Source organism: Anopheles darlingi, chromosome 3 (genome assembly GCF_943734745.1).
Source record: "Anopheles darlingi chromosome 3, idAnoDarlMG_H_01, whole genome shotgun sequence".
NCBI classification, from domain to species: domain Eukaryota; kingdom Metazoa; phylum Arthropoda; class Insecta; order Diptera; family Culicidae; genus Anopheles; species Anopheles darlingi.
In genome coordinates, this window is record NC_064875.1 from 58,490,536 (window position 1) to 58,516,500 (window position 25,965).

General features: G+C 48.5%; 2 protein-coding genes across 2 annotated transcripts; one reads left to right on the plus strand and one right to left on the minus strand.

The window, feature by feature from the left end:
• Window positions 1–143: 143 nt before the first annotated feature.
• LOC125957883 (inositol monophosphatase 1) lies at window positions 144–1,726 on the plus strand. The gene is made up of 4 exons (XM_049690900.1): window positions 144–602; window positions 679–812; window positions 891–1,256; window positions 1,326–1,726. Exons 1-4 carry the CDS (start codon window positions 546–548, stop codon window positions 1,585–1,587), a joined length of 819 nt encoding a protein of 272 aa, XP_049546857.1. The 5' UTR covers window positions 144–545; the 3' UTR covers window positions 1,588–1,726.
• A 67-nt stretch (window positions 1,727–1,793) lies between these two features.
• Window positions 1,794–25,965, minus strand: LOC125957870 (ecdysone-induced protein 78C). Its single transcript, XM_049690888.1, has 6 exons — window positions 25,861–25,965; window positions 25,218–25,492; window positions 11,947–12,282; window positions 4,377–4,789; window positions 4,007–4,285; window positions 1,794–3,922 (listed from the first exon to the last, which is right to left on the minus strand). The coding sequence occupies exons 1-6, from the start codon at window positions 25,902–25,904 to the stop codon at window positions 3,542–3,544; spliced, it is 1,728 nt and encodes a 575-aa protein (XP_049546845.1). The 5' UTR covers window positions 25,905–25,965; the 3' UTR covers window positions 1,794–3,541.

Sequence of the window (25,965 nt, forward strand, 5' to 3'; positions counted from 1 at the left end):
GCCAATTTATAGCGACGAAATCCCAGGGTGACAGCATAAATTTTATACAGTGATGGATGATAAAACATGTGCATATTGTCCTAATTAAAGCAAGATTTTCATGAAAAATCAAAATTCTATTTTAAAAATAGTCTGCACCGCACTGTGCTCTGTTTTGGTTTGGAAATATCTATATAAAGGGGGCATTTTAAACTTTTTTAAACAGTTTTGTAAGTTTCGTGAAAAAGATAAAGGTGATAATAACAAAATCAAGTGTTTGGTAATTCGCGCCGTTGTTCCCGCTGGAAAAGTAGGCTGGGGAAGTGTAAAAAACTTGGAGAACCGTAGTGCGAAAAGATTCTCAAACCCAGAATTCGAAACCACGTATAAGGATTCATAATCTTTTTACAACAGTACCGCGATCCGATAGTCACGGAAAGAAAACCCACGGAGACCGGAAAGTTTTTAGTTCAAAAACCAAAAGTTGAACAGTGCGGACGGTGGTGTTTTCGCATTTAAAATCCCCAAATCAAATTAAGTGCTAATCGATCGACCGCAGCTCAACCATGGATTTGGGCGAATGTTACGACCACGTGCTGGCCCTGGTTGGAAGTGCAGGAAGCGTAAGTAAAACCTGTATCCTGCGCTATCCGCGAGTAGCTGATTATCGATTTTTATGTTAACCACCGCCGCTTCCAGCTGATCGCGGCACGGAACTCCGAGCGCAAACGGGTGGTCGAAAAGTCCAGCAACATCGATCTGCTTACCGAAACTGACCAGCAGGTTGAGCGGATGCTGATGGATGGTATCAAGGCCAAATACCCGGACCACAGGTAATTTTGCGCCTCGTGAAAAAAGCCTCTATCTAGCCGTGCGCCCGAATCACGTGCACCTGGCCATCGCCTTTGTAGATTCATCGGAGAGGAGGAAACGAGCGAGGGGAAGAAGGCCGAACTAACTGATGCACCGACCTGGATCATCGATCCGGTCGACGGAACGATGAACTTTGTACACAGCTTCCCACATTCCTGTATCTCGATCGCGCTGCTGGTGGAGAAACGGGCCGAGATTGCCATCATCTACAATCCCATCGTTGGCCAAAAGTTTACGGCACGCCGTGGTGCCGGAGCATTTCTCAACGAACAACCGATCCGGGTGTCCGGCGAAACGCGGCTAGCGTACGCACTGGCAACCACCGAGTTTGGGACGAGTCGTGAAGAGGAGAAGACGACCGTGGTGCTGGAGAACATTGGCAAACTTATCCGGAAGGTGCACGGGTAAGTGCGTGTGCGACGTTCCGTGCGGAAGATTCCTTTACTTAGCACCTTGTTTTACTCTTAATTCAGCATGCGAAGTCTTGGATCGGCCGCACTTAACATGGCCATGGTGGCGCTCGGTGGAGCGGATTTTAACTACGAGTTCGGCATTCACGCCTGGGACATTGCGGCTGGCGATCTGTTGGTGCGCGAAGCGGGCGGTGTCTGTCTCGATCCGGCCGGTGGACCACTGGATCTGATGTCACGGCGGGTGCTGTGTGCCAGTACGCAACAGTTGGCCGATCAAGTGGTGGCCGAGCTAACCCAGTACTATCCGCAACCGAGAGATTAACACTGATCTGACGTTTTGACGAATGTATCTGTACTTATTCTTCCTTCCATCTACTGATGTGCAATACCCAGTCCACACCCCTCAATTCCTATACTAGGCCACAATCTCTGTTGAGTGCAATAAATGGTTAGAAACATGCAAACACAAACGACACTGGTGGATTGATTATTTCTAAAAACTTTAGCTTTTATTCATCTCGCGGGAGCATCTCTCGGCAGCATGGCCACCCCCATGGCATTCCGTACCTTCTGTCACTAGCATGGCAATTTCGTCCCCACTTGCTGTTCAAATTCCTGTTTTCTTAGCCCGAAGTAGGACCAAACGCAAATTCGCGGAGCACGAGAAGGGAACCTGTTCCATTTCGAATTTCCCACCGGTATTACGTATTCTTCTTCTTCTTCTTCTTCTGATCGATAAACTCGCTTCGCACTGGCTCTTATAATAATAAAAATAAAAAAAGGTCGTAACAATATGCGTAACAAAATATATCCGACGAATTAGGAGCGTTGGAGAATATACAGTAGCTTCTTAGTTCGTAGTCTCTCTGCGGCCTTCGGCAAACTACTTCCAAACAACCATTCCCCCCATTCTTGTTTCCTTCTCCAATGATTGATCGGAATCAGAACGCCTCACCTTAGGGCTTGCTGGTGTGTATGAAACAACAAAGATAAATAGACGCAGGTATAGGCCAAGTACTCCTTTCTCGCTACTCCTGCTACGATTCTGCTAAAAACTAATATCTGTATAATCTAGAGAAAAAAAAACGGAATCTAGAGCTTTAAAAACGACATCCGCCCGTAATTTAGGCCGGGCCAATATAGTTTATTGTCGTCGTCGTCGTCGTCGAGGAGAAGTAAAATTACTCAACGCGAACGGCGCGCCCTTCTGCGCTCTTCCTTTTCGTCTTTTGCTACTAGTTAAAAGTATCAACAATTCGTCATTCTCCATCGTTCATCGTTCGCAGTAGAGAGGCAGATATCAGGTGGCCCCACGGTATGGCCCGGTTCCGGTTACTTAAACGTAAAATCCTACAAGGTAGCAGCACCAGTTCGTTTACTTAAATGTTAAAATAGTCTCCAAATAGCGAGAAAGAGAGATAGTATACAGTGCAGTATACCGATGCAGCATAATCGCCGCACACACCTCAATCCTCGTTCCCTCTCTTAGTTGGTTGGCATACTCCCTTTTGCTGGGGGAGGCAGCATATGATTCCGTGATTCTACTAAAGCCCATCCTCGTATTGCTCTATAGTTGTGTTTGTAGTAGGTTGCTACTTGTGGTTTTTGATGGCCCTTATTGCCCTAACATTTAGCCATGCGATTGCAGGAGGGGATCGTGTGGATCCCGTTTCACTCACTTGCGGGGGGGGGGACGTCTACGGACTTTGTCTACATCGAGAATGTGAATATTGATATTTGGAGCGGGGAGAGCTATGTAACAGCACTACGCGTGTGGCCTATCAGCTGGTGATAGGTGGTTAACTGGTTTACCATCTGGCATTAGGGGGTGCGGTTTGTGGGGTTCTGCTAAATGGTTCTACTATGCCACTGGCACACCACCGGCTTATCTAACTCGTATTTGAGGGGAGAAAGAGAGAGATAGCGAGAGAATTGGGCTATAAGAGTAACGAGTAACTCACATCGATAATGATATGTTGCTATTAGTTAAGTGATGTGTATGTGTGTATATCCTTTTTCGAGGATTGTTGCTTCGTTCGCTGATAACGAAACCCACATTCCGAGCAATGCGATGTGCCCACGTTGCTGGGGTTGCGGTCTTGCTGACGGAGGAAGAGGTCATGTAGAGTTTATGGTTAACGATCACGATATGAGAAATGCTTTTGACGCACCACCGTCTGGGGGTTCGTTTTGGCTCGCGGGGAAGGGGAGGGAATTGGCTAAAAATGGTCGTTCACTCGTTTCCACTGGGATTTATCTCTACTTCTGGAGCTGGATCACTGCAGATCCTCCTCACACTTCGGCACGTCGAAGATTTCGGCAAACAGGGGCGGCAACCGGATCGTGCTCCAGTTCTTGCGGAACCACTCGAGATGAGCGGAGTGTTTCTCGCCCAGCATACGCAGCTCGTGCACCCTAGCCTCTAGCGCGGGCATGATCTGGAGCGCGTGGCTAACGCCATTCGCTCGCGATCGCGTTATTTGTACTCGTAGTGCTTCGGCGATGCATTCGCGCGTTTTGAGAATCAGTTTCGTCTCGACGAGCCCGGGCCGATCGGACAGCAGGATGAGGGCCGAATAAAGACCGATCTCCGTATCGCTCAGGCAGCAACCGTTCAACCCGTTGGCAAAGTTGAACAGCGCGCTACTGTACTCGGGCTGTGTGGAGTAGGAATACGAACACCAGTCCAGTTAGTATACACCAGTCCGCCAACCGGATTGATTGATCCGGGGAATACTTACATCGTAGATCGTTTCCAGCTGGTGCCGCGTAATGTACACACCATCGTCAAACGTGAGCGTCGAATCGGTGGTCGAACGGGCGACGTGCGTTAGCCAGACCTCGAAGAAACCCAGCTTGATCAGTATCAGCTGATCGTCCTGCAGCAGCTCACCGAAACCCGGCACCCGTTTGGCGAACTCGACGATCCGCTGTACGGCCGGGGTCATCCGCATGGCGTACTGTTGCCACAGCCAAACGCGCTGCTCCTCCAGCGATGCTCCCAGCGGTTGCAGTACGAACTACGGAGGAAGGCCGAAGGTGGTTTAAAGGAGTTCTTGATATTTAAGAAAAAAACACACACAACACCACCAAACGGGTTGCGATACTTACGTCATGCTTTTCACTGTAGTTGATGAGCGATATCCGGTTTAGGTCCTTCACTAGCTCACTCGTGTAAGTACAGTGGCCCCGATGGGCCTGGCCGATACACTGGATGATATCGTACACCGACAGTTCCGGTGGCGTAAAGGTAAGTGAATCGGGCAGGATGGTATTGTTGTTCCCATTGCTACTACCGACGGTCACCGTACCACCGCCGGTCGATGTGCTGATCTCGGTGCAGTTTGTCAGGTTGGAGCCGGTGGTTGAACTGGCCGACGAACCATTTCCACCACTCGTCGTACTGCAGCTTAGCTGACCCCCGACCGACGGTGTCGTCGAGTTGACGCAAATGTTCATCGTTTCCTCCGTGCAGGTTCCGTTGGTTTCGCGCGACTTTTTCGGAACTCGTCCGTATCGAACGGCTTAACGGGTGAAATGGGAAGAGAGAGAGAGAGAGAGAATAGTAAAGAGGATCATTAGTATCGCCAGTAACCCTCTTGAAACACCTGGTCTGCTGTTGCTGCTGCTTGGAAGTCTCCGTATCGCATCACGCGGAACGGAAAGTGCAAACATTATGCACCCTTCGAATGCAGACCAGAAAAGGGAGGGGAAAAAACAGCATAACCAGAGAGGAAGAGAGAACGGGGACAACCGATAGGCCCCTGGAACGGCCCCATTGACGACATCTTGCCAGCTATGCTGGAGTCCCTTTTGCAAATAGTGTGTACGGTTAGCCGCGCGGTTTAAATGAAAGCCTCTGTATTGGGGTAGTAAATGGATGGAAGAAGGGGTTGTGTACCAACCAAAGTAATGGAAAAGTGCAACTGGAACCCTCCCCCGGGAGGAAGGGGTGCTGCTGCCACTAGGGATGCAAATTGTTCCCACTTCCGCATCGGTTCTGAGCTAATGCGGATTGATATTTGAACTTTTCCTTTCTCCTCGCAGGGGGTAAGGGAGGATGACATGACATGGGGATGCGAGGGAGGCGAGCTTTTCGTGATTCATGCCTTAGCGTCCCGGGGCCTAGGGTGGCAGTGGTTAAGCATGGCGTTCACAATTTATTACCGTTCGCTGCAGATAAGGTGTTTGAGGGGGGGTAATTGGTCGTCCGCTTTCCTTCCTCGTGCTGAGGCATATATGGGCGGCATGTTACATTATGCATAATGCTCAGTTGATGGTTGCAATATTGTTTAATTCTACAATGAATGTACTAACGTGCTGCCCAACCAAGCAACTTGGTTCTAAATAAAGGCAAAAGGATGAAGCTATTAAGAACGGTAAAAATACATCACCAAAAAACTTTCATTGAATATGTTGATAGCATTTTATTAATGCTCTCTTTGCGAAACTAAACCTACGTCTTGTCTAGGAATTATCGCAAACGGGCAAAAGTTAATAATTGTCTTGAGTGCGTAATCTCAAGATCTATCAAAGCAACCTTTTCGTAATTCTAGAGCAAGAATACAAACGTTTCTTCAGTCGTTGCTCATAGATAAAACAGGTAGACCATGAAGCAAATACCGCTTAGAAATATCAAAAATCACTCAAATGCACCTTAACTAATTTTTATTGTTTTCAAATTGTAAAAGACAACGGTTTAAGAGTGGAAATGTGATGAAATAAGGAGCAGGGCACCAAAACAGTTCTCATCCTAGAATGAAACATTTTTTTATAAAACTTTTTTTACATAAAAATTCAATTACAATTTGTTAACATGATATGCTTACGATGTTTTCCTATCAAAGCTATACCTAGTTTATGTTAAGCTCCTAATTGAAAGGATCCGGATGACCTTCTTAAAAGAAATCTTAAAAACAAAACCAAAGACAGAAGAAATAACTAACACAAATTGGAAATATTTAGGAGCAGAATGGGCAACCTGAGCACCTCAAACTGTGACCTTTCCAATCAAATCTATGAACATTCACCATCCGTCGTAAGGTAGTGAGAGCAGAACAAGCGAGAAGAGAAGGTGCAACAGGCACTACTTATCTAACTTGACAAACGCGAAAACACAGACGCGGAAGTGACCCTACAGCTGCTCGCTTGGTTCAGCGCCCTTTTTGCTGGAAAAGGGCTCGACGAATTGGTGTCATGATATGGGGGACCGGTGCCACCCCCCTCCTCAAGTGACGGAATGAAGAAAGGGAACGGTTCAAAGAACTCTAGCGCCATTTCCAACACGGCCTGGTGGGGGTGAGGGGGGATCGTGCGACAGGGTAAAGGGATCATAAATTGCGCAAAGAAATGGCAACACAGACAAACACACACACACAACGTGAGTTGCCCTGCTGTTGTTGAGCACATTACTTCACCTGGTCGCGGTCGCCCCACCTGCGTGGGTGGTGGGTAGTGAGGGGTTTTTTTTTGCGCAAAATTATGCTACGATAAATTGCCACCCTCATCTTCCTCTCCCTCTCATAGTTTTTCCAACCATCTTCCTGGTTCGATACCGGTTTCTGTACGGTTCGCGGTATGTGCAACTATGCTCGATGCGTGTGCTGTTCGCGTTTCGCGTGACTTCTATGGTTAGATGACAAATGCACAAATTATGGACCGTGTGGCCTATGGGAGTACTACTTCCTGCTGCTCTTGGGTGCGCTTTTGTCGGTTTTGCCTGCACAAAAGCCAAGTTCCGAAGCCAGCTTTTACTTCCCGTTCGCTTGCGCGTGTTAGTAGATGACTTTCTCGACTTTTACAAGGAGCACCAGCAACACGCGATCTTCTCTTATCGTCACTTACTATTTCTGCATGCTCGAACGATTTGCTAATCGTGCACAAGAGACAGTGTTTCACAAATGTTGTGCATGCAAAAAGTCGAGGGCAGAGATGGTAGAATGACATTTCACAAAGTATTCCCGATATTGATCTAGCGTGGGGTGCGATCCAACGATCATATAACCAAAAAAGCTATATGCAGTAAATTAGGGTCCATAACATGCAAAACTGTTGCATCATGCCGAGGATTTATAGTGAAAACACAATTTCAATTGATAGACACTTGCATTTTATAAAAACATAGTTACAAGCTTCCCTTTTTCCAAATGCTTAAGTCACAAAAAGAACAACAACTAAACAAATATTTCAACATCTCTGCTCATCTACAATTTCACAATAAAAAGGACAATTTTTTGTCGTAAAGCATAAATCATTAAACTACATACCAAGGATTTAGAGCATCTCTTGATTATTTTGGAGGAAACATCACAAAAATGCATAGTTTCAGAAAGAGAGTAGAGATAATTTGATGGTAGAATAACAAATTTAAAAGAAACAATATTCTATCAATGACTCACGAAGGATAATTTAGAACTAAAGACTACAGAAATGTGTGTCCTTGTTGAGTTTAAGCATTAGATATAAATAACAAAAACATAAAAACCGGTCAATTTCAACAGGTCAATAGTGTTAGACTTCAACAACAAAATAGTCGTGCCAGTTGCAAAACAAAACCCTAAAACTCACTCTTAATCCGTTAGAAATGTAAAATTTCACCACAAAATTCGGCTGCACCACCTGTAGGATACGATACGAGTGTCCTGCCCAGTTACACTTCAACGTTCGAACACGTTTTCGAATCGCGAAACATTAACAAACACAACCGATTCACATTAATCCACGGTCAACTCGGTCAAACCGCACTCCACATCATCAGTGTGCACTCCGCGCGAGAGCATATCAATTAGCTTTCATCGAGAGGTCCTTGTCCACGGCCACAAGTCCACAAAAACAAAAGTCCCGAAAAGTCCTGTTTCCAGCACCGCCAGCAGCTGCTGCAGCCGGTTGTCACTTTCACTCGGGTTTAAAGGGAACACCGGACACCCTTGCGAGTTGTAGGCACTCTCACAGGCTTAACGGCAAGAACGACGAACAATGAACGCAACAGGAGCGGGCTGTCCTCTGGTGCTGCTCGCCCAGCGTGTCACAACTCACTGAAAGGGCTCGTTTTGGGGGAGCTGCTGGCCGCCGACAAACGATCTAGCTTATCCACAAACGATCCCTGCTGGGCGAACCGATCAGCCGACACGGACACGTCTGCACGGTGCAGTAACACCACTCTGAACCCAACTAACCAAGCCCCCGAGAAGACAAGACACTTCCCTTCCCAAACGAAACGACCAACGACCAACCAAACCGCACAAAAAGCTTCAGCCCTTCCCAAAGGTTCGGTTCGAGCGCCCGGCCCCGTGGCCACCTCGCTTACTCGCACACACACACACAGAAAGAGCAGCGAAAGGTTGAGCCACCGAGCGAGCAAGCCGGAAAAGTTCGCAAAACTTTTCATTTCGCCTGCAGTCGCCTGCATTACACACGCCGCTGCACCGCACTACTGCACTTGCGCTGCTGCTGCTGCTGCTGCACTATCACTTTCCTTCCGCCTTGTATTCGCGGTTGTATTCGTCGGCACTGGCGAGCGCGCATAGCGAAGGTGTTGCATCAACCACACGATGAGCGAGGGGAGCGGCAAAGAAACTGCCGGGTAGCGACCGGAGCAAAACCGGAACAGTGAGCTTCCGGAAATGCAGTTTGCCCAAAACGGAACTGCTCCACGGTCCTGGAAGCGTTGTGTTTGTACCAACACAACCGTACATTTGTACTATCGGCCAGCTTCCGGGGTGTATGATCGAGAGGGAGTGGTGGGAGATAAGAAAAGAGGTGAATGTATATTGCATTACACACGACGCACGTGAGCACTCACGAGCGCCCATCGCGAACACACTCACTGCACGTGACATGCACTTCGCGGTGCATCATTCTGCAGTGCCCGGCCCGGTCCGGGGTCGGAAAACTTTCTCCTCGACGCCGTGGCTGCTGCACTCTTTGCCACATACACACACACACACAAACACATACATGAAAATCCTCAGAGTCAGCGCACATAACCCGAACCGAACGTTTACCGAGCATACCAAGAGATGAGAGGTGACGTATGATGTGGGAGATGGAAATCCCACGGAAAGGGAATGCAGCGGAGCAATCTTTCTCCGTGGGCCCGCGGGGTTGATGCTGCAACAACAGCAGCTGCAGCATCCCCGGGCTGCGGGAGGGTGGATCGACTTTTGGGGTTGCTCGGAGCGTTCATTGCGCCGTGACGATGGACCTGGCCCCGGGAGCTGAACCCAAGCTCTGGTCTGGCGTGGGCTGGCGTGGGCTTCCTGTTTCACTCGTCCGACGGACCCCGAGCGTTGTCGTATCGCACCTTTGGGATCGTTTCGTGGTATGGAACAAGACATGCAAAAAGAAAACAAGGTGCGGCCATTTCACTCCACCATTGTCGTCGTGTACCGTCGGCGTCAACTCAAGCGGCCAGAAAAGAAGAAATAAAAGCTGGTAAAAGGCTTTCCTCTGTTATGCTGTTGCCTGATTGGTCGGTTGGTGGAAAATGGTTTTTGCACTTTTCGAGGGTTTTGCGAGTTTATTGTTTCGGAGAGTGAGGTGCTTCCGTTCTTGGAGTACCGTCGCCGCGTACCATTTAACACCTACCCTTTTGCTGGGTGAAAGGTAAATGATCCAAAGGTGAAATGAGTGGAATTGTAGAAAGAAAACTAGCAACATGTGCATGTTTAGTATTTTTTAAGTGAATTGAGACACTATAAAAACTCAAAGCATCAAGGAGCATCGTACAACAGCAGTAAAGGTAGAACAATTTAATTAATGTTTAAAAAGTGTTGAAATTCTATGGTAGTTCATGGCAAGGATTACAAAAGTTTATTAATTTTGAACCAGAATGGTAAAATGTGAAAATACTCAACTATTCAATGGATCTGGATAGAAACAAAAGATTTGATTGATTTGTAAAAAATATGAATGATTGATGTAATGTACAAGAACAAGGGAGTAATTGTCATATCAAGTGAAAACTGTAAAACATAAAAATTGGAAGCGGCGAAAAATTAAAAACAGTACTAACTCAAATTATTCGAAAGCATAGCTAATGAAACATTGAGAGACGAACAACAGCAGCAAATTGTCCAATAAAAGAAACTAGTACATTCTGAAGATTCTGAGAGTAATTGAAAACAGTAGATCAAGAGGATAAGTGAAATTAAAATTATATAAGTAAATTAATGTAATTTGTTACTTCGCAGAAGCTAGCTTATGCTGCAAATTTTTAAAAACTCCTTTTTGAAAAATGCAGAATACAAATGATATCGTGCAAGCGAATAAGAAAGACCAAAGATCCACAGCTTCGGTTGCAATGCTGCTCACTTAGTGGCAAATTTCCTTTAAAAGCAATGCCCCCCTCATCACAACAAGGATCAACTTCTTCGCAATTCCGGCAGCATAGCATGAAATGCATACGTGCGCTTGTGTGTCTGTGTATGTTTGTTATGCCACCGCCACCGTACTAGTGCCGCACCAGTACACGAACAAATTAACCAGAAACCAGAACAAAAAGGCCGAGTTCTACCCAAAGACAACGGCATAACGGTACCTGACGTGCCCGGTGTCTGGCTCGAGAATACAGTTAGAACGAACGAGGCGAGCCCATCTTCCCCCTTCACTGCCGTTCCGGTGGTGACTTGGTCCTTTGTGGGGGCTCCTCCGCAGACAATTACAGCACAGGATGGAGCGGTTTGTAACCGTCGGCCGTTTCGTCTGAACGAATTTCGCCAGCATGATCTGGTTCAACTGATGGCTGACTGATGAACACTCTTCGGTTCGGTCTCCGGTACCACTGCCACGAGTGGAAATCAATAATTGGTAACCCCTTTTTCGGTCCAATCGTTCTTCTTCACCTCATGCTTGCCCCTTTCGCAAGTACCAATCATGGCCAGGACTGCCACGGTCCCGGGTTTGCAAACCCGGAAATCGTGTCTTGAGCGTGAAAACTCCAGTCAATTCCCCGGCTACTTGCAATTTGCGTACGAATGAACTGCAAAAAGAGGCGGAGAAAGAGAGATAGAGAGAGAGAAAGAGAGCTCGAGGGATCCATGGTTTCCTCGGATTGTCGGTCGACATTAACCAATCCAACGAAGGGATCCACTGACCACAGTAAGGGCGATGATAGCGACGAGCATTCGATTGCACTTTTCCCGCTGCAACCGTGCCAAGCGATGGCGTGTTGCAGCCAACGACCGATTCGCAGCACGACCGCCGCTGTCAAGATCCGTGACCATCGTTCCCCCTTTTTATTCCCGTTACAATCTTCCGGCCATTGGCAAAACGCCACCGAAACAACAACAAGGGGGAGGGCGGCGAGGTAATAAGCGACACAAGACGTGCGTCCAGACGACGACGCTCCGTTGAAGCCTGTTTTGGACGAAAGAAAAACCAACCTGAACCCCTCCTACTCCTCCTCTTGCTGCCTGTTGCTGCCCTCTTTGCAACCCAGCACCGGTCGACATGGAAATTGAAAGTTTGACCAATTACCAGGTAGCTAAAGTGCTCCGTGCTCGCACTCTCGTGGGATTTTAACCTGTTTGCCAGCTTTTCCGGTCTTTCCCCGCCCCCGCCCGTCGAGATAAACCCCCTGGGAACCAGTTCTGTTGCGTCACTTGGGACTCTAGCTAGCTAGTAGGCGCCACTAGCGCCGTTCTTCTAGTGGTAAGAAGAAGGGGAGGGCCCGGGTACTTACAGTCACGGCTCATGCCGACCGATAGACACTTCTTGAAGCGACAGTACTGGCACCGGTTCCGGTTGAGCCGTATCACCAGACACTTGCCATCGCGCAGACACCGGTATTCGATCTGCTTCTGGATGCTGCGCCGGAAGAAACCCTTGCAGCCCTCGCATGACGTCACTCCGTAGTGATACCCGGATGCCTTATCGCCGCAAACCTTGCAGGCGACGAACGTTTTCGGTGTCGTCGTCGTCGAAGGGGTCGTCGTTGAGGCCACCGTAGCCGTCGTCGTCGTCGATGGTGTTGGTGCCGATCCGGAACTAGCATCCGCTCCTCCTCCTCCGCTGTGATCTGTATTTAGGGCGAAAGAGAACGAAAATGAATTGCATTCTGTTGCCGTTATCAACAACAATAAACCAGAATCCCCCCCGCGGTAACCCTTGCAGAGTGTTTCATAATGGGGCGAATCATGGCGCATCGCATTGCAGCATCCATCCATAAACCATCGGGGATCCGCGGCACTCGTATCGCTTGCTTACTAGGCGTTACACGGTGCGGCCAACGTATGCTAATCGGATACCGCGTAACATTGACCCTACGCGCGATCGATCGACGGTGATGATGCTCTGCATACATTTCGCATGACGCAGTTGCCAGGAGTGCGCACAAACACACACACATGCTGGCGGCTCTCAAGTCTGTCCCTAACCTAGCCCTATGCCAAAGGGAGCCTTTTCGGAGACGAAGGATCAGTTGGAACCGTTGGTGCATTAAAGTTTCATCGATCGATCGATCGGTCCGGTGAGTGTTCGTTGCATTATGTATTCACTCCTCGAGCGGTTTGCGCATTTCTAATCGCATTTCTAAGCGACGCGTCAGCGAGAGGACGCCGATTACACCGCGATGGCAAGCGCTGGTATGGTTCTCCCGGTGCCACCACGGATAAGACGACAGGCGACCGGAGGGCGGGCGCCAGCGCATTACCATTCTCGGGAGCTATTTAAATCCGTTGCTCCTTTCTCCTCCATATTAAGCGAATTGGAGTCGTGCTGAGGAGCTCGGGATCGGGATAATGTCACCGCGGTGTAAGTCCAAGATGGTTTTTACCGGGCCTTGGTTAAGGATGCAGGATCAAAGGGCATATGGGGATGATAACTAGGGACAGCAGCATCGCAGCAACGGGCTGTTATGGCTCTGTGTCATTGTTTCAGTAACTTATGCTTCCTTAAATGGCTTATCAGGCATCTGGTTTCCTTGGTGGGAATGGGATCATATCCTATCTAGATGCCTCTCGGACCGTGGCCTTCGTATCGGCTGGAAGGCAATGGCCTGAAACACATTCGCATCCTCCAGAGGTAGAATATTTCATCGATAAGCATCGTTTATAGTGGAGCTTTTGATCCGAAAATGCATAGTAAAACTATTTTTTTAATAAATTGAGTACCAATTGTGTGGAAAATCGTCAATAAAAAGCGAAGAAACATTATTGAGGATTAAAAAATGGTCGAAAATGTATTACAAAATGTCTTAATTTAATAACTACTTCAAAAATTACATGTATCCTCTACAAATTAAAATACTAAGCATTCTTACTAATAAGAGCTCTGCAAATAGGTGACCAAAGAATCAATCAAAACTGTGTAATGTAGTGATATAGTGTGAATAAATAAACGCCATTTAACCAATTGCATCTAAGTTCACTGGATTTCATTCCGGGATTTCGGGATTGGTGATTATAAAATGGTGCTACTGCTTATTATACTGCGAAACATAAACCAATTGTATAACAAAAACTAACCGTATTATTGAATGTAGAAATATTATTGCTGACCAGTACGAGAAAAACTATCAAGGAAAACTATCAAGTAGAAAAATGAATGGCTAAATGCAATGCAATGCTGCTAGCAGACAAGCACACATATTTTGAAGAATGGCTCCACCGGTTAAAGCTTTTGCAACAGATCGCATCCACTAGATTTCAGAACGCAGCAGCACCAACGATAGGTATGCTGAGCTATGCTACTCTCTCATGCTGCATGTGTCTGGTGTTCTGTTTTCGCATGTTCTTCTTCTATTTTTACCCTCGATCCTCCATCTCCTCAAGAGATGCACTTACAATTGCAAATATTTCAATTTCGAAACTCCATTGATCAACATGATCAGTCAGTCCCGCTTGTCCGCAGCATAACCCAGGGAGAAGAAGAAAGAGACAAAGCGTGTGTTCCGCGATTTTCTGTATCTTTTTATGTTGGCTGCGCATCTCGCTACCATCTCCCGTTTATGCTTCGCTTATGTTCGTTCTCGCTGCTGCTGCTGATGCTTCCAATCGCCAATTCGAATCCCATAAACGGTTAAAACAACACACGCACGCACACCTGAGAGCGGAAGGGCAGGGGAACGGGGAAAGGGGAAGCGGTCGAAAGGGGGTCCGTTTGGGGTGGGTGCAAAGAATGGGGCGCAAGTTCGTTGAACTCGCACGCCGTATCCATCGTTTTTGTTTTGCTCCGCATTCGTGACTCCGACAGGGGGATGGCCGGGCGTGCGGTTTGAGGTAGGCCCACCGGGAGAGGGTGGTCAAGTCGTTTTGAAGGAGGCGCGGCACGCGCTAGCGAGGTGGAAGCTCTTGTCTTCTGGGTCTTTGCGTTCGTTCCCGTTCTCTTGCGTTCCACGGTGGCTGCTGTTGAGACAGCGTTTGAACTTGAGAACTGAGAATTGAAGGTGCAGCAGCAGCAGCAGCAGCAGTAGAGCTGATGATGCATTCCGGTTGTCCACCTTATTTATGTTTCTGTGGATCCATAGCTTGAAGATGAATGTTTTAAACGATTTTTAGTATAATTCCATTTGACTCCTGCGGAAGGAGATGATCTCGTGTCCCTCTAGGCCTCATCCAACGTATTTGCAAGATCACTGGTGAGGAAGCGCGAGTTGCGTAACCGCATCATGGCTTTTTTCGAGGCCCCGGAGTAACAACAAAAACCCCGATGCCACTCATCTATCCTTCGATTCCCTCCCTTCTACGTCACTCCTGTATGGCAAGATGAAGGGAGGGGAATCGCTTTTTAGCGTATTGTAGTTATTAATAAAGCTCATAAAGCCGCCTAACGGTACTGTGCTTTGGCTTAGCTTCCTATCTTCTAGGTCCACCGGTGTTCTCGATTCGCGCACGCAACCGAACCATAAAAAGTCATTCACAATCCTGGAGGACCGAGATCTTTGAACTCTGGACTCCTATGGACCAGGCAAAGACAACAAATGACCAGCCGGGATGGATGGTTGGGTGGATGAACTGATACACTGATGATGATGATGATGATGATGATAATAAGTGATGATGATGAGAGAGCAGAATGACTATTGAGCAAAAAGACGTCCGTCTAGGCAACGATTGGTCACCTTTTGACCTTCTCTACGCATCCCGCGGAACGGAACGGAACACATGTCGTCCCTGCAGAAGCTTCGTTCCAACAGTCGCCGTTTGGTCCAGAGAATTGCAGATTGAAATCATGCAAACCGGACTACTAGAGGAATCGACAAGACAGAACATCGAACAAACTGATCGATGAGAGCAATCATGTTCCCCAATACGCGGAGTCAGTTAGAAAGCTTCGCGGATGTGTCCAAATCTCGGCCTCGCGATTGGGGCTTTCGGGTGTCCACATTTTCTCTGCACCACCCGTGGCGCAAGGCACTGGGTTGCGCCGGGCCGCCGGCGGCGTGTGTCCCGTTAAGCAGCTCGAGCTCATCATTCGGCTCAATCATCGATCAGCGGGTTGCGTTTCGTGCTCACTCACACATCATTCTCATCCCGCCATCCCTCCACTCTGGCGAAAGGCACCGGGCGATATCACCGTGTTCAGATCAACAGCACGCGGGCTCATAATTAATGAGTCCTATGCTCAGCCGGACTGCTCATCGATCGGACGACGACGAATGTGAGAAGGTGGTATGTTGTGTGTGTCGCTTGCGGGGTTAGTTCCTATCTCCGGGGCGTTCCGTGCGATGGAGAAAGGAGGAAAAAAAACCTCCTGCTCTATCGCTCATCTTTTTTTTCTTCACTGTTCCGCATTCACCTGGTCGGGTCTGTTTCTCTATTTAGCTTCGCTTCGAGTAGGGATTGTTGGGGTTGCCTTGCCAACCATCCTGAACCCGTAGTAGTAGCAAGGCAACCCAGATTACCTAATGGCTTCACGACATTCCTATCACAGAGAGTGTCGCTGCTGCTGCCTGCCTGCCTTCACTGGTAACTGACCGCCAAATTTCGTATGCATTACGGAGCCGATGCTGCACGAGAATTAGCATTTGTTGGGTTACCGTCGGACCTGGACTCATCCACCTCGCTTCGTGCTCGCTTGACATTGGGTCAATGACAGAGCATTCGATGTTTGGGGGAAGTTCGTCGTTTACTCGTGGATTGGCCCAATGCACACCAATCCGCTCCGTACAATGCAGTGAATGGCAGTCGCGAGCACGCGTTGCGCAAGCTTTAGTTTAAGGAGGAAGTCCCGTTTATAGATTGGAGCTGGAGCTCCTGCTCTCGCCAAGGAATCCTGATCGTTCTTATGCGACCCACCGTGCCCAGGTGTGTGTTACGCGTGTGATCTATTTGCACGCCTTCCCGTTCGCCGGCAGGGAAGGCCATTGACCTTCTTATTCCTTTATTTTCGGGGCTTTCGGTCGAGATCGGCCCGGAGGGGTATGTATGTGCATAAATTGTACTCCCGTGTCTCCACTCTACAGCTGTTCCCGGGCTAGGTGACACAACGCACGGTTCTATTGTGACCTCGGCTTTAGAGTTATTCCAGCTTTTCCCAGTTTCTACGCCACGAATTTTAATTCCCCATCTCATGGGAAAGGATGACGCGGAACACTACAATCGTTATTGCACTCGAAAGGTGTGCCAGGTCGCAGGAGATTAAGACACAGGCAAGGCACAGGAATCTGATTTCTCCAACGTTCCGTTGGTTCGGTCGTCGGATTGTCAATTTGATCTTATTGATGGTGTAATGTATGATTATTGAAAGGAGGAGGTTAGGTGATATTCAATAACTTGAGACGTTTAAGAACTCATACAGACTTTTCCCATGCAGTAAGGGCTCAGAAAAGACATGAAGCAAGCAATGTAGACAAAGTTTTGTCTGAAGACAAGTAAGTAACTGAAACGTTCAGTTTTACTTAATATATGCAATTTCAAACATTACACACATAACTACGCTATAGAAAATGAATTTTCATACGATAATTACACACGAGCGGACATCTTGCGATGTGTTCTGAATAACTTGAATCTAATTGAATTACAAAAATTGAAACAAAAATGTTCACGACAGGAACCAAGTTTGAAATAATATTTAAACGGATCTTAATGATTATCTTAAACATTATCCATTATCATGACACGCGAACCACTTGATGATGCTGATAGTTGGAATGATCCTCATTGTCATTGTTAAAGAATTCGGAAACGATGATTCGCAGCCCTAGGGGATCATTCGCGTTTGTATTGTAAGCAAGGCGATAACATAGCATGATAACCAAGGATAACCACTAACTTAACACACACAAACCCGCGATCCAGAGCTGATGTGATGTCTTACCCATGCGTCCTGCGGTACACGAGCGCTGTATGGCATCGTAGCTGGACGAGGACACCATCGTCGTCCGGTCCGGGCCCAGGATCGGACCGTCACTCCGTTGTCCCGCGATCGGGCGATTTGGCGTTCCGAGTGTGACCATCCCTACACCGAGCCGGCCATTCACCGAGGGACTGGGCGGTGTGTCCCGGGCAGGCGAATGATCGCTGGACTCGTGATCGCTGAAGCCACTCTGCGTGTTTGAGTCTTCGGGTGTATCGAAAAAGTGTAAATTAAACTCGGACCCAGTGTCGAAGTTCACCTCGGCCAGATCGTCATCGATCTTGGCCAGCGCTGGGCTCAGCCCGGTACTGGCCGGCCCATCCAGCGAATAGATATCCATGGCCCGTCGTCACCCGGTAGCAATTTGACTAAACGTAGTGAACGCGGCGGTACACTTTGGGGACAGAAGCAACAGCAACTACAACGGAACCGCAACCGGCAACCGGCAACACAACAACACACTCATGGCACTTTCTTTTGTTGCTGGCACATACTTCATGCTATCACAATCTTCTTCTTGCATTCCGCCACTGCCCACGATTGCACACTGCACCAGGCGGTTGGGGACACACACTTGCTATGCAGCGCAGCGATCGTCACTCATCGCGATCGCCCCGAAAAACAGCCCGTAAGTCCCGTAACCGAGACGCGCGCTACTCGCTGCAGCAGCGCTTCACTCCATTCTGGCGAGAATCTTGACGCAAACTGAAGCGACTGACGATCGGAAAGTAAACACCCGCTTAATCCAGTCCCTGGCCCCAGGACGGACCGGTGGGGTGGGTGACCAGGTGACTCTCCGCACCGCACCGCACTCCACACCAAACCCCTCACACGCAAGAACTTCTTCGGAGTCGCGAACGACGCTGCCGCCGTCGTCGATCAGCTTAGGTGGTGGTGGTTGGGCGTTCTCCATCTTTTCCTCCTCTTTGGTGCGCGTATTCTGCGCACCCTCGTGTGTGGAATGAAATGCTTTAATGGTCTGCCTCTCTCTCTTTCTCTCTCTCTCTCACACACACACACACACGCTCCTTACTGAGCGTAGATATGCTAAATCTCGGGATCATCCTCGTTTTCGGATGCCTCCGGGCATTTTCACCGAGGAGCTTATGCATCTTCCCCCCTGCGTGTTACTTTCTGCGTATTCATTGCCCTCGACCCGCTATCGCATCCCCCCGGGGGATGAAATTGTTGATATCTTTCTGGTGAAGCGGAGGCATCATAACTCCCGACCCGAGTCGTTTATTGTTTCGACGAATTTAACACTTTAAGTAAGATAATCTTTCAGGATGGTGCGCTGTTGAGTGCGTGACGGAACGGAACGGAACGGTGGTTACCGAGATTCTTTAGAGAAGTAACAAGAAAATGTTGCGTAAAGCGAACCGTGATCCTGTCAGGTATAGAAAAACTCTTAACATGAGCGAAAAAGCTTTAGTAAAACTTTCCCTTTTTTGCATTATTTTTTTTAGTTAAAAAAGGAAATACAATTACTAAGTGGCATATTAAAGAAACTTACAACTACATTGTATGATCTTCAATGGAAGTAAATAAAAAAAGTAATGCAGTTCTATTAACAAGTGTCGTTATTAAATGTTTACTCAATGTCTCATTTCGAAGTTAAGTGTTCAAAACACTTGTATGCATTTAGTTGAGATCTCTTTAAGCTTTCTTTATTCTTTTTAAAAACGTGTTAGTAATTTTTCGTACCCCCCGTAGCCTCGTACCCCCCGTTTCGTACCCCCGTTCGTACCCACCGTTTCGTAGTAGTACCATTTTTTTGCTTTTAAGTCTTAGTTCGAGACGATAAAGGGTAATAAAATTGGTTGAAAAAATATAGTAAATCATAAGCGATCTTTCCGTTAACCATTTACCTCTGATGAAATCTCAAGAATGTAGCTTTAGCTTTGGCTTAATTCCTTTTAAGATGAATTCGAAACAACGACCAATCTTCGGTGTAATCAGCAATCAGCAGCAGCAGCAGCAACAGAAGACCTATCACTACCAACAATGGCTTAACCGCCGAAGAGCCCGAAACCGTACCCGTGAAGCGATTTCATGCTCACATGCGGAACATGCAGTGACATGTGACCCCCGTTCAGCATTCCAGCGACACATCACAACGGCGGCGGCGGCGGCAGCGGCTCAAGTTCAATGTTGCACCGTAAAACGCGCTCTCCGTAACCGATGGACCAATGGCTCTTCGAAGCCGACAAACGCGAACGCAAGCAACAAGCTGCATAAAGCGCAGGACTATGGGGCTAGCATGTATAAATCAACGAACCCGAAAGCTCGATGCTCGCTGGCCGCAAGCTACATAAGAGCTCCTGCGTGTCTTCTGTGTCTCGAGTGGTGGTGTGTGGTGCGATCTTCTTGGCTGCAAAAATGGCAACCGAACAGAGACTCCGAGAGACTCAGCTGTGTGCCGATGCTCAGCGATGCTCGCGGTCATCGAACGTGCGAATCGAACGGATAAGGGTTTCGCGGCATCGCGATGTGAGGATTTATGAGACTGTTTGGGGGCATACCGGAGAAAGGGTTGCTCACCATAAAAGCGGGGAGGATGCTAGCTGGGGGAGAAAGACAAAGAAAGAGAGAGAGAGAGAGAGAGAGAGAGAGAGAGAGAGAGAGAGAAAGAAAGAGAGGAAATGGTCGCCGTAAAATATGTCGAATGCTCTCTGCGATGCTGTACTGTGTTGTGCTGTGCAGCATGCGCATGCAACGATGCAACCACCGGGTGGAGGGTATAGAGGGTGCTGCAGCATACGATTGCGAGAACTTTTCTCCCGGCCATTCGGTGGCACCAGCGTTCGCGTTCGTTCGCGCGTTCTTCGGCGTGTTATGCTGCGTCGCGAGTGCGTCGCGTATATCTGTTGGATGGAGGAGGAAAGCTTCTCGCATCAGACAACGGTACCAGCCAGCGATACTTCGCACCACGATTACCGCGCTTCCTTTCCCTCCTTTCCGTCGGAATCGGAACGATCCGAACGATCGGTCGCCTGGCAAACGAACGAACGAACGAACGAACGATGACAAAACGCAACCTGGAACCTGGGACGTGCTCCCAAAAAGCCAAACCATCAACCGTCGCTCCTCTCCTGGCAGGCAGGGCAGTGGAGAGGATGGTGTCGGTTAAAGGGGCGCACACACGAAGCATAAACGGGCCGGATCGCGATGCTTATAAATGGGTACAAACAAACAGAGAGACAGAGCGAAAGAGAGAACGCGAACAACAGAACGAAACTGGGAAGGAAGAAACGGTTGGAACTGATGGTGATGGTGGCCAGCCTCTTCGGTATGTTAGCGGACGGGCGCGCGCCCGAAGTACGATCCCGCACACTTATGCGGGACACAACGGCAAGGATTGAGGAGAAGCAGCCAGCGAAGGGCCGCCAGCGGGCCCAAACGGAAACTGGATACCGCGCGAGCATTGAGCAACCCCCGAACGGCGCGACGCGAGAAGTGGCGAGGTCAGTGACCATCCAGCATCCAGCATGCCAGCCAGCCAGCCAGCCAGACGATCCTCGTGTTCTGTTGTTAGGCTCTCCGGTGGCTCGATGATGCGATGATGCGATGATCCCCGGGTTCGTTCGCTTCCTGGATTAGGGTGGAGCCGGCACCAGAGTCTAATCTGCGATAGTATGCCCGTCGCCCGTGGATTGGATTAGCGATGGATGATGCCGAGTCGGGGTTGGAAGGTTAATTAAGCGTGTGAGTGACTCTGAATTGGTGTCTCATGATATGGAATGCAAGGAGCATGATCATCGCTTACGCTGACACCTGAACAAAGCAGCCGCGACAGAGAGGATTGGAATTCATATTCTGTACTTTTTTGCGCTTTTTATGCAGTTATGCCAAAGGCAGAATCCATATCCGAGGATATGGACGAACAAGCGCTCAAAGAGACGATCTGTGTTTTAGCTTTAAGAATGTCTGTCCTAATGGTGACAGCACATCATCAGTTAACGTCCCTTTGAAGACATCTGTAAAATGTTAGCAACAATAGCTAGAAAGCAAATGTTACCTAATCAATAAGGATTCGGTGACTCGTTCCACATATATGGGTACATAAAAAAGATATAGTAGACCACGGCAAGCTCGACAAAACGAGTTAACCGCATTGATTTGTCGTTCTGAATGGTCCCGATAATCGCCATCATTAATATTGGCCAACGGATCTCGTGTTTATCTCGTGTTGTTTGATCGTTTCAGCTCTGCCCGTTGAGAGACACGGAACGGTATCATGTTGTTCGTCCAGTTGATCTCTTCTTGATTCTAGATTTTGTTGCGCTGGTTAATGTTTTAAAATGTTTACCATCAACAATCGAATCGAAGCCATTCATCACGGATTAAACTACCTAAGTCGTTGCGATTTCAATTGAATTAGGTGTAATAAAAACGTGTTTGAATTTTGTTCTTACTCATTCATAAAAATATAATAGTTTTAAGGTATAAAGTAATACATTTAACTTGTTTTTAATTTCAGCTTATTAGAAAGAGTAGCAAATACCATACGCTAAAAAGTACTTAATGCAAAGTGACACTTAATGGCCTCAATCTCAGCTTCCTTTCTTGCATTGTAATGTTCTAAACGATCTTTTCTATCCTTAATTGACAACATACCCGAAGTACATCACGGTCGTCATCCCGCGAACCAATTATCCCAGCATGCCGTTGTCATCGTTACGTGCAGAATTCACTTTACGGCTTTCATCGTGTGTGCAATAGCATACGCTGGAGGTGGTGCTGCTATTGCTGGATCATAAACACGCAATGACATAATTTACGCTCCTTGGGATCCAAAGGGGCCTTTAGATTGGTCAAACGATCCAGCATTGTCACCTGCTCCCCGTTTCCACGATCCTAACGCAGTCCTGAGTCAGGCCGAAGGACCTTCTTCCGTTCTTCAGCATCTAGTTGCCGATGGCGTCCGGTTTGCTTGCCCGAAAAATCAATTTCTCCAAAAAGCCGAGAAATCGGGTATCTTGATGTGCGATGGGGTGACGATCGCAAAGAGAGCAGGCGAATGGAGAGGGCGGCCAGCCCGATAAGAATGCGCATATTCGTGGCCGTCGTGGGAAAATCGGCCAGCGGCCATTGAACCCCTTTGGTGGTAAATGGTAACGATCACCACCGGTTCGGTTGGGTGTCGCGCGTTCGCCCCCGGGGGGAAGGGGTTCTGCGCCCGCTCTGCAAGCTGCGTAATGAGGCTTAACGCGTGCTCGTTCGCGACAAAACTCCCCCCGCGCGAGGTGAACGAACTGTTGCCTTAGTGTGCCGCGATCGTCTTCAGCATCGTCATCGTCGTCGTAGTCGTCGTCGTCGTCGTCGTCGTCGCCGTACGTTTGTTCGTCTTTTCGGTCGTTTCGACCGTGCTTTCGTTGCCCCACCATGTATCCTCCTTCCCCAGAACCAGAAGGGCGGGGGCAGACGGTGGGGTGCTCCAGTCTCCCAGCTTCCCGATGCTTCTCTCTGGGGCGATGTGTTTTTTTTTTATCTTCTTTTTTGGCTGCAGCAAAGGCGGGACAGGGAGGACAGGGAAGACGAAGAGATTCTCCACTGACCACTGTGCTGCCCTTTGCGCTCTTCTCGTTTGCGTTTGGCGCGAGCGCGCGCGCGCCCGAGAGCTGTATCTTTTTTTTTGTTGTTGTCGTTGGTTTGCTCGCTGCCGTTCACCGTTTAATCGCCTCTTTGCACCTTTCTCCGGCCGAGTGTGACGCTCCTCCGCTCCGCATGTCCGCGGGCACCCCCACCGGCTATATGGCCTCGCGGGATGCTGAACATGCTGATGCTGCTGCTCTTGATCTCTTGAACGAGCATAATACATACACACAGACACACATACACACTCACCTCGTGGATCGTTTGGAAGAAGACGGTTTAAAACGGAGTACTCGGGAGCAGTAATTAAGCAAGCACGGAAGGTAGAGGTTGGTGTAAACGGGGGGGAGGGGAAGCATACGCAAAACCCACACCTAACGCACACACACACACACACGCATACACTGGAGACTTTTGACATCTTGATAACGACAAAAGGAACGCACGAGAAGGTGCGGGCGGGGTCAGCGGTTCGATCGATCGGATCGGAAAAATCGGGAACCGATTTAACGGGTTTTCTCGGCTCCACGGCATTGGAGAGGAAAGGAGGGAATGCTTGAATAGAATGCGAACCTCCCACCCCCCTCCTCATTGGGTTCTTCTCACTCCGCTCAACTCCAGCCCGCGGCGCTCGTTGGTCACGACGACGCAGCTCGTGTCGGGCCAAAACATGGCGAGGGAAGAAAGTCCAAAAGCGACGCGACGATGATGAGCGCACGGCTTACGGTAAGTGTAACGAACGAAACATGAGGAGCATGAGATCGGCAAGGCAGATATCAGGTGAGGTGGTGGAGAGGTGGGAAGGGTTGTGATGCCAGCATGGGATGCCGGTGGGAGCTGTGCTGGAATGGGGGCGCATAAGTACCCCGAGGCCCTTTTTAGCGCGTTCGGACGCGTTCGATATTCGTTCTACATATGACTCCGCGAGGCGCTGCCAGTGGTCCCCGGCCGGCTGGCCAGTGGTAAGAGAGACAATTAAAGACACGCGATGACCGGTGATGGTGCCAGCGAAGGGGTTATCGTTCCCCCCTTTTTAACCTCCTTTTTGGTCCCCCTCACCCCTCTCTCTCTTTCCCCATCATCGAATGGGGTGTTGTTATGTGGTGAAGATCTTCTCTTGTTACGCCTGAAGTGTGGCATGCGAAACGATATGCTTTTTTAAATGATTAATTGCGTTAATCAGTGGAAGAGTAAGAGGAGAGGAGTAAGGGGAGAGGTTCATTCTTTTCTCCTTTCTTTGCGCTCCAGATTGTGTTCCAGAATCATTTGAATATCATTATGCTCGAACAATGACACCAATTAAGGTGATTCCGAATGGGATACCATCCATTAGATGGGTTTGATTCCCTCGAGGTATTGCTCAAGATTTGCATTTCATTCCTCTTTTTGGCCAGACCGTTTTCAGAACATTTGGCCAATGGCGTGCTGCGTTAATAGTGATTTGTAGAAAGACTTCGCAGTGACCTACTAAATGGTCGTCCAAATATACAGTTCTGTTCTTTGCGCTAGTTTAACAGGAATTAAATACATCAAACAATTGTCGAAAACACTCCAAACTGCTTCAGAAATATTCTGAAAAATGGTAGCAATTGGATAGCAACAGGTTAATGAACGAGTTGTTCAAGTATCGACATGTTTCGTGGTTTAGACTTATATCTTTAAGATCATATGCAATTTTTTGAAAACATCATCTCTCGTAGACTCCAATTTAAAATATTGAAGTGAAGCAGTAAAGTGCCCAGTCTCCGTTTATTCCATGAAATGTTCCTAATATTCTAGAATAGGATTTTCTGGAAAATTTGAATTCTAGTTCCAAAAATATTTCAGAAGTACATCGACACAATGAATGAAAATAAATGAGAATACCACTACATTCCGACCCATATTATAGAACAAGTGTATGTAGGCCGTAAAGCTCGCATCAGAAGGTCATCCTCTAGAGTTCACCTGGCGAACGAAAACTTTGGACAATCCATATAAAATGCTTGCCATCACTTTGCTCCAGAATCCAACAAACATAAAGTAGGTTATATCCCGTCCCGTCCATAGGTGGCTTACCTTCCGCTCTGAGATCATCAATGCTCGATATCGAGGATTCGGTGGCGGTGTGAATGTACGCCGGTGACGGAACCGTGTCATCCGCCGACCCGACGCTGCACGTCGAGGACACCTCGCCTATCCGCACGATGCCACAGCTGCCACCATAGCTGCTTCGGCTACGACCATGAAGCGTTCGTCCTCCTCCACCGCCGCCACCGCCGCCGCAAATTCCTTCCGTGCTGCTCACACTGGACACCGTGGCCAGCAGGGTCGTGGAGGATGCAACTGCCGAACTACCGATGCACCGACCGACGACCAGATCACGACCGCCACAGCAGCAGCAAAAGACGAAGATGGAGAGCAGCAGCCCGAAACGAACGAACAGGAGATTGGAATTAGTGTATCGGTAATGCAATCACCGATGACTCCCGAGCCAGGACCAGGACCAGGCAGGGCGAGAACACGGGGGAGAGAGCAGGCAGAAACAAAGAAATCGTTGACCCATTTTCCGCCGCCATCATGCCCATTCCGGTGCAACGTCGCCGCAGGGTGTGTATGCGTGTGTGTGTGTGTGTGTGCAAACGGGAAATGACTTTTTGAGCTGCGGGAAAACGGGGTCAACGGGGCCGGCACTGCCGAGGCACTGAAGCCTTTGCCTTACCTTTCCGAGCTGTTCGAGCTGCAACAGAACAGCAAATGATCCATCTGGTTCCAGTGCAGCTGCAGGTCCGATCCACGACAACTGGTGAGCTGGTTACGATTTATC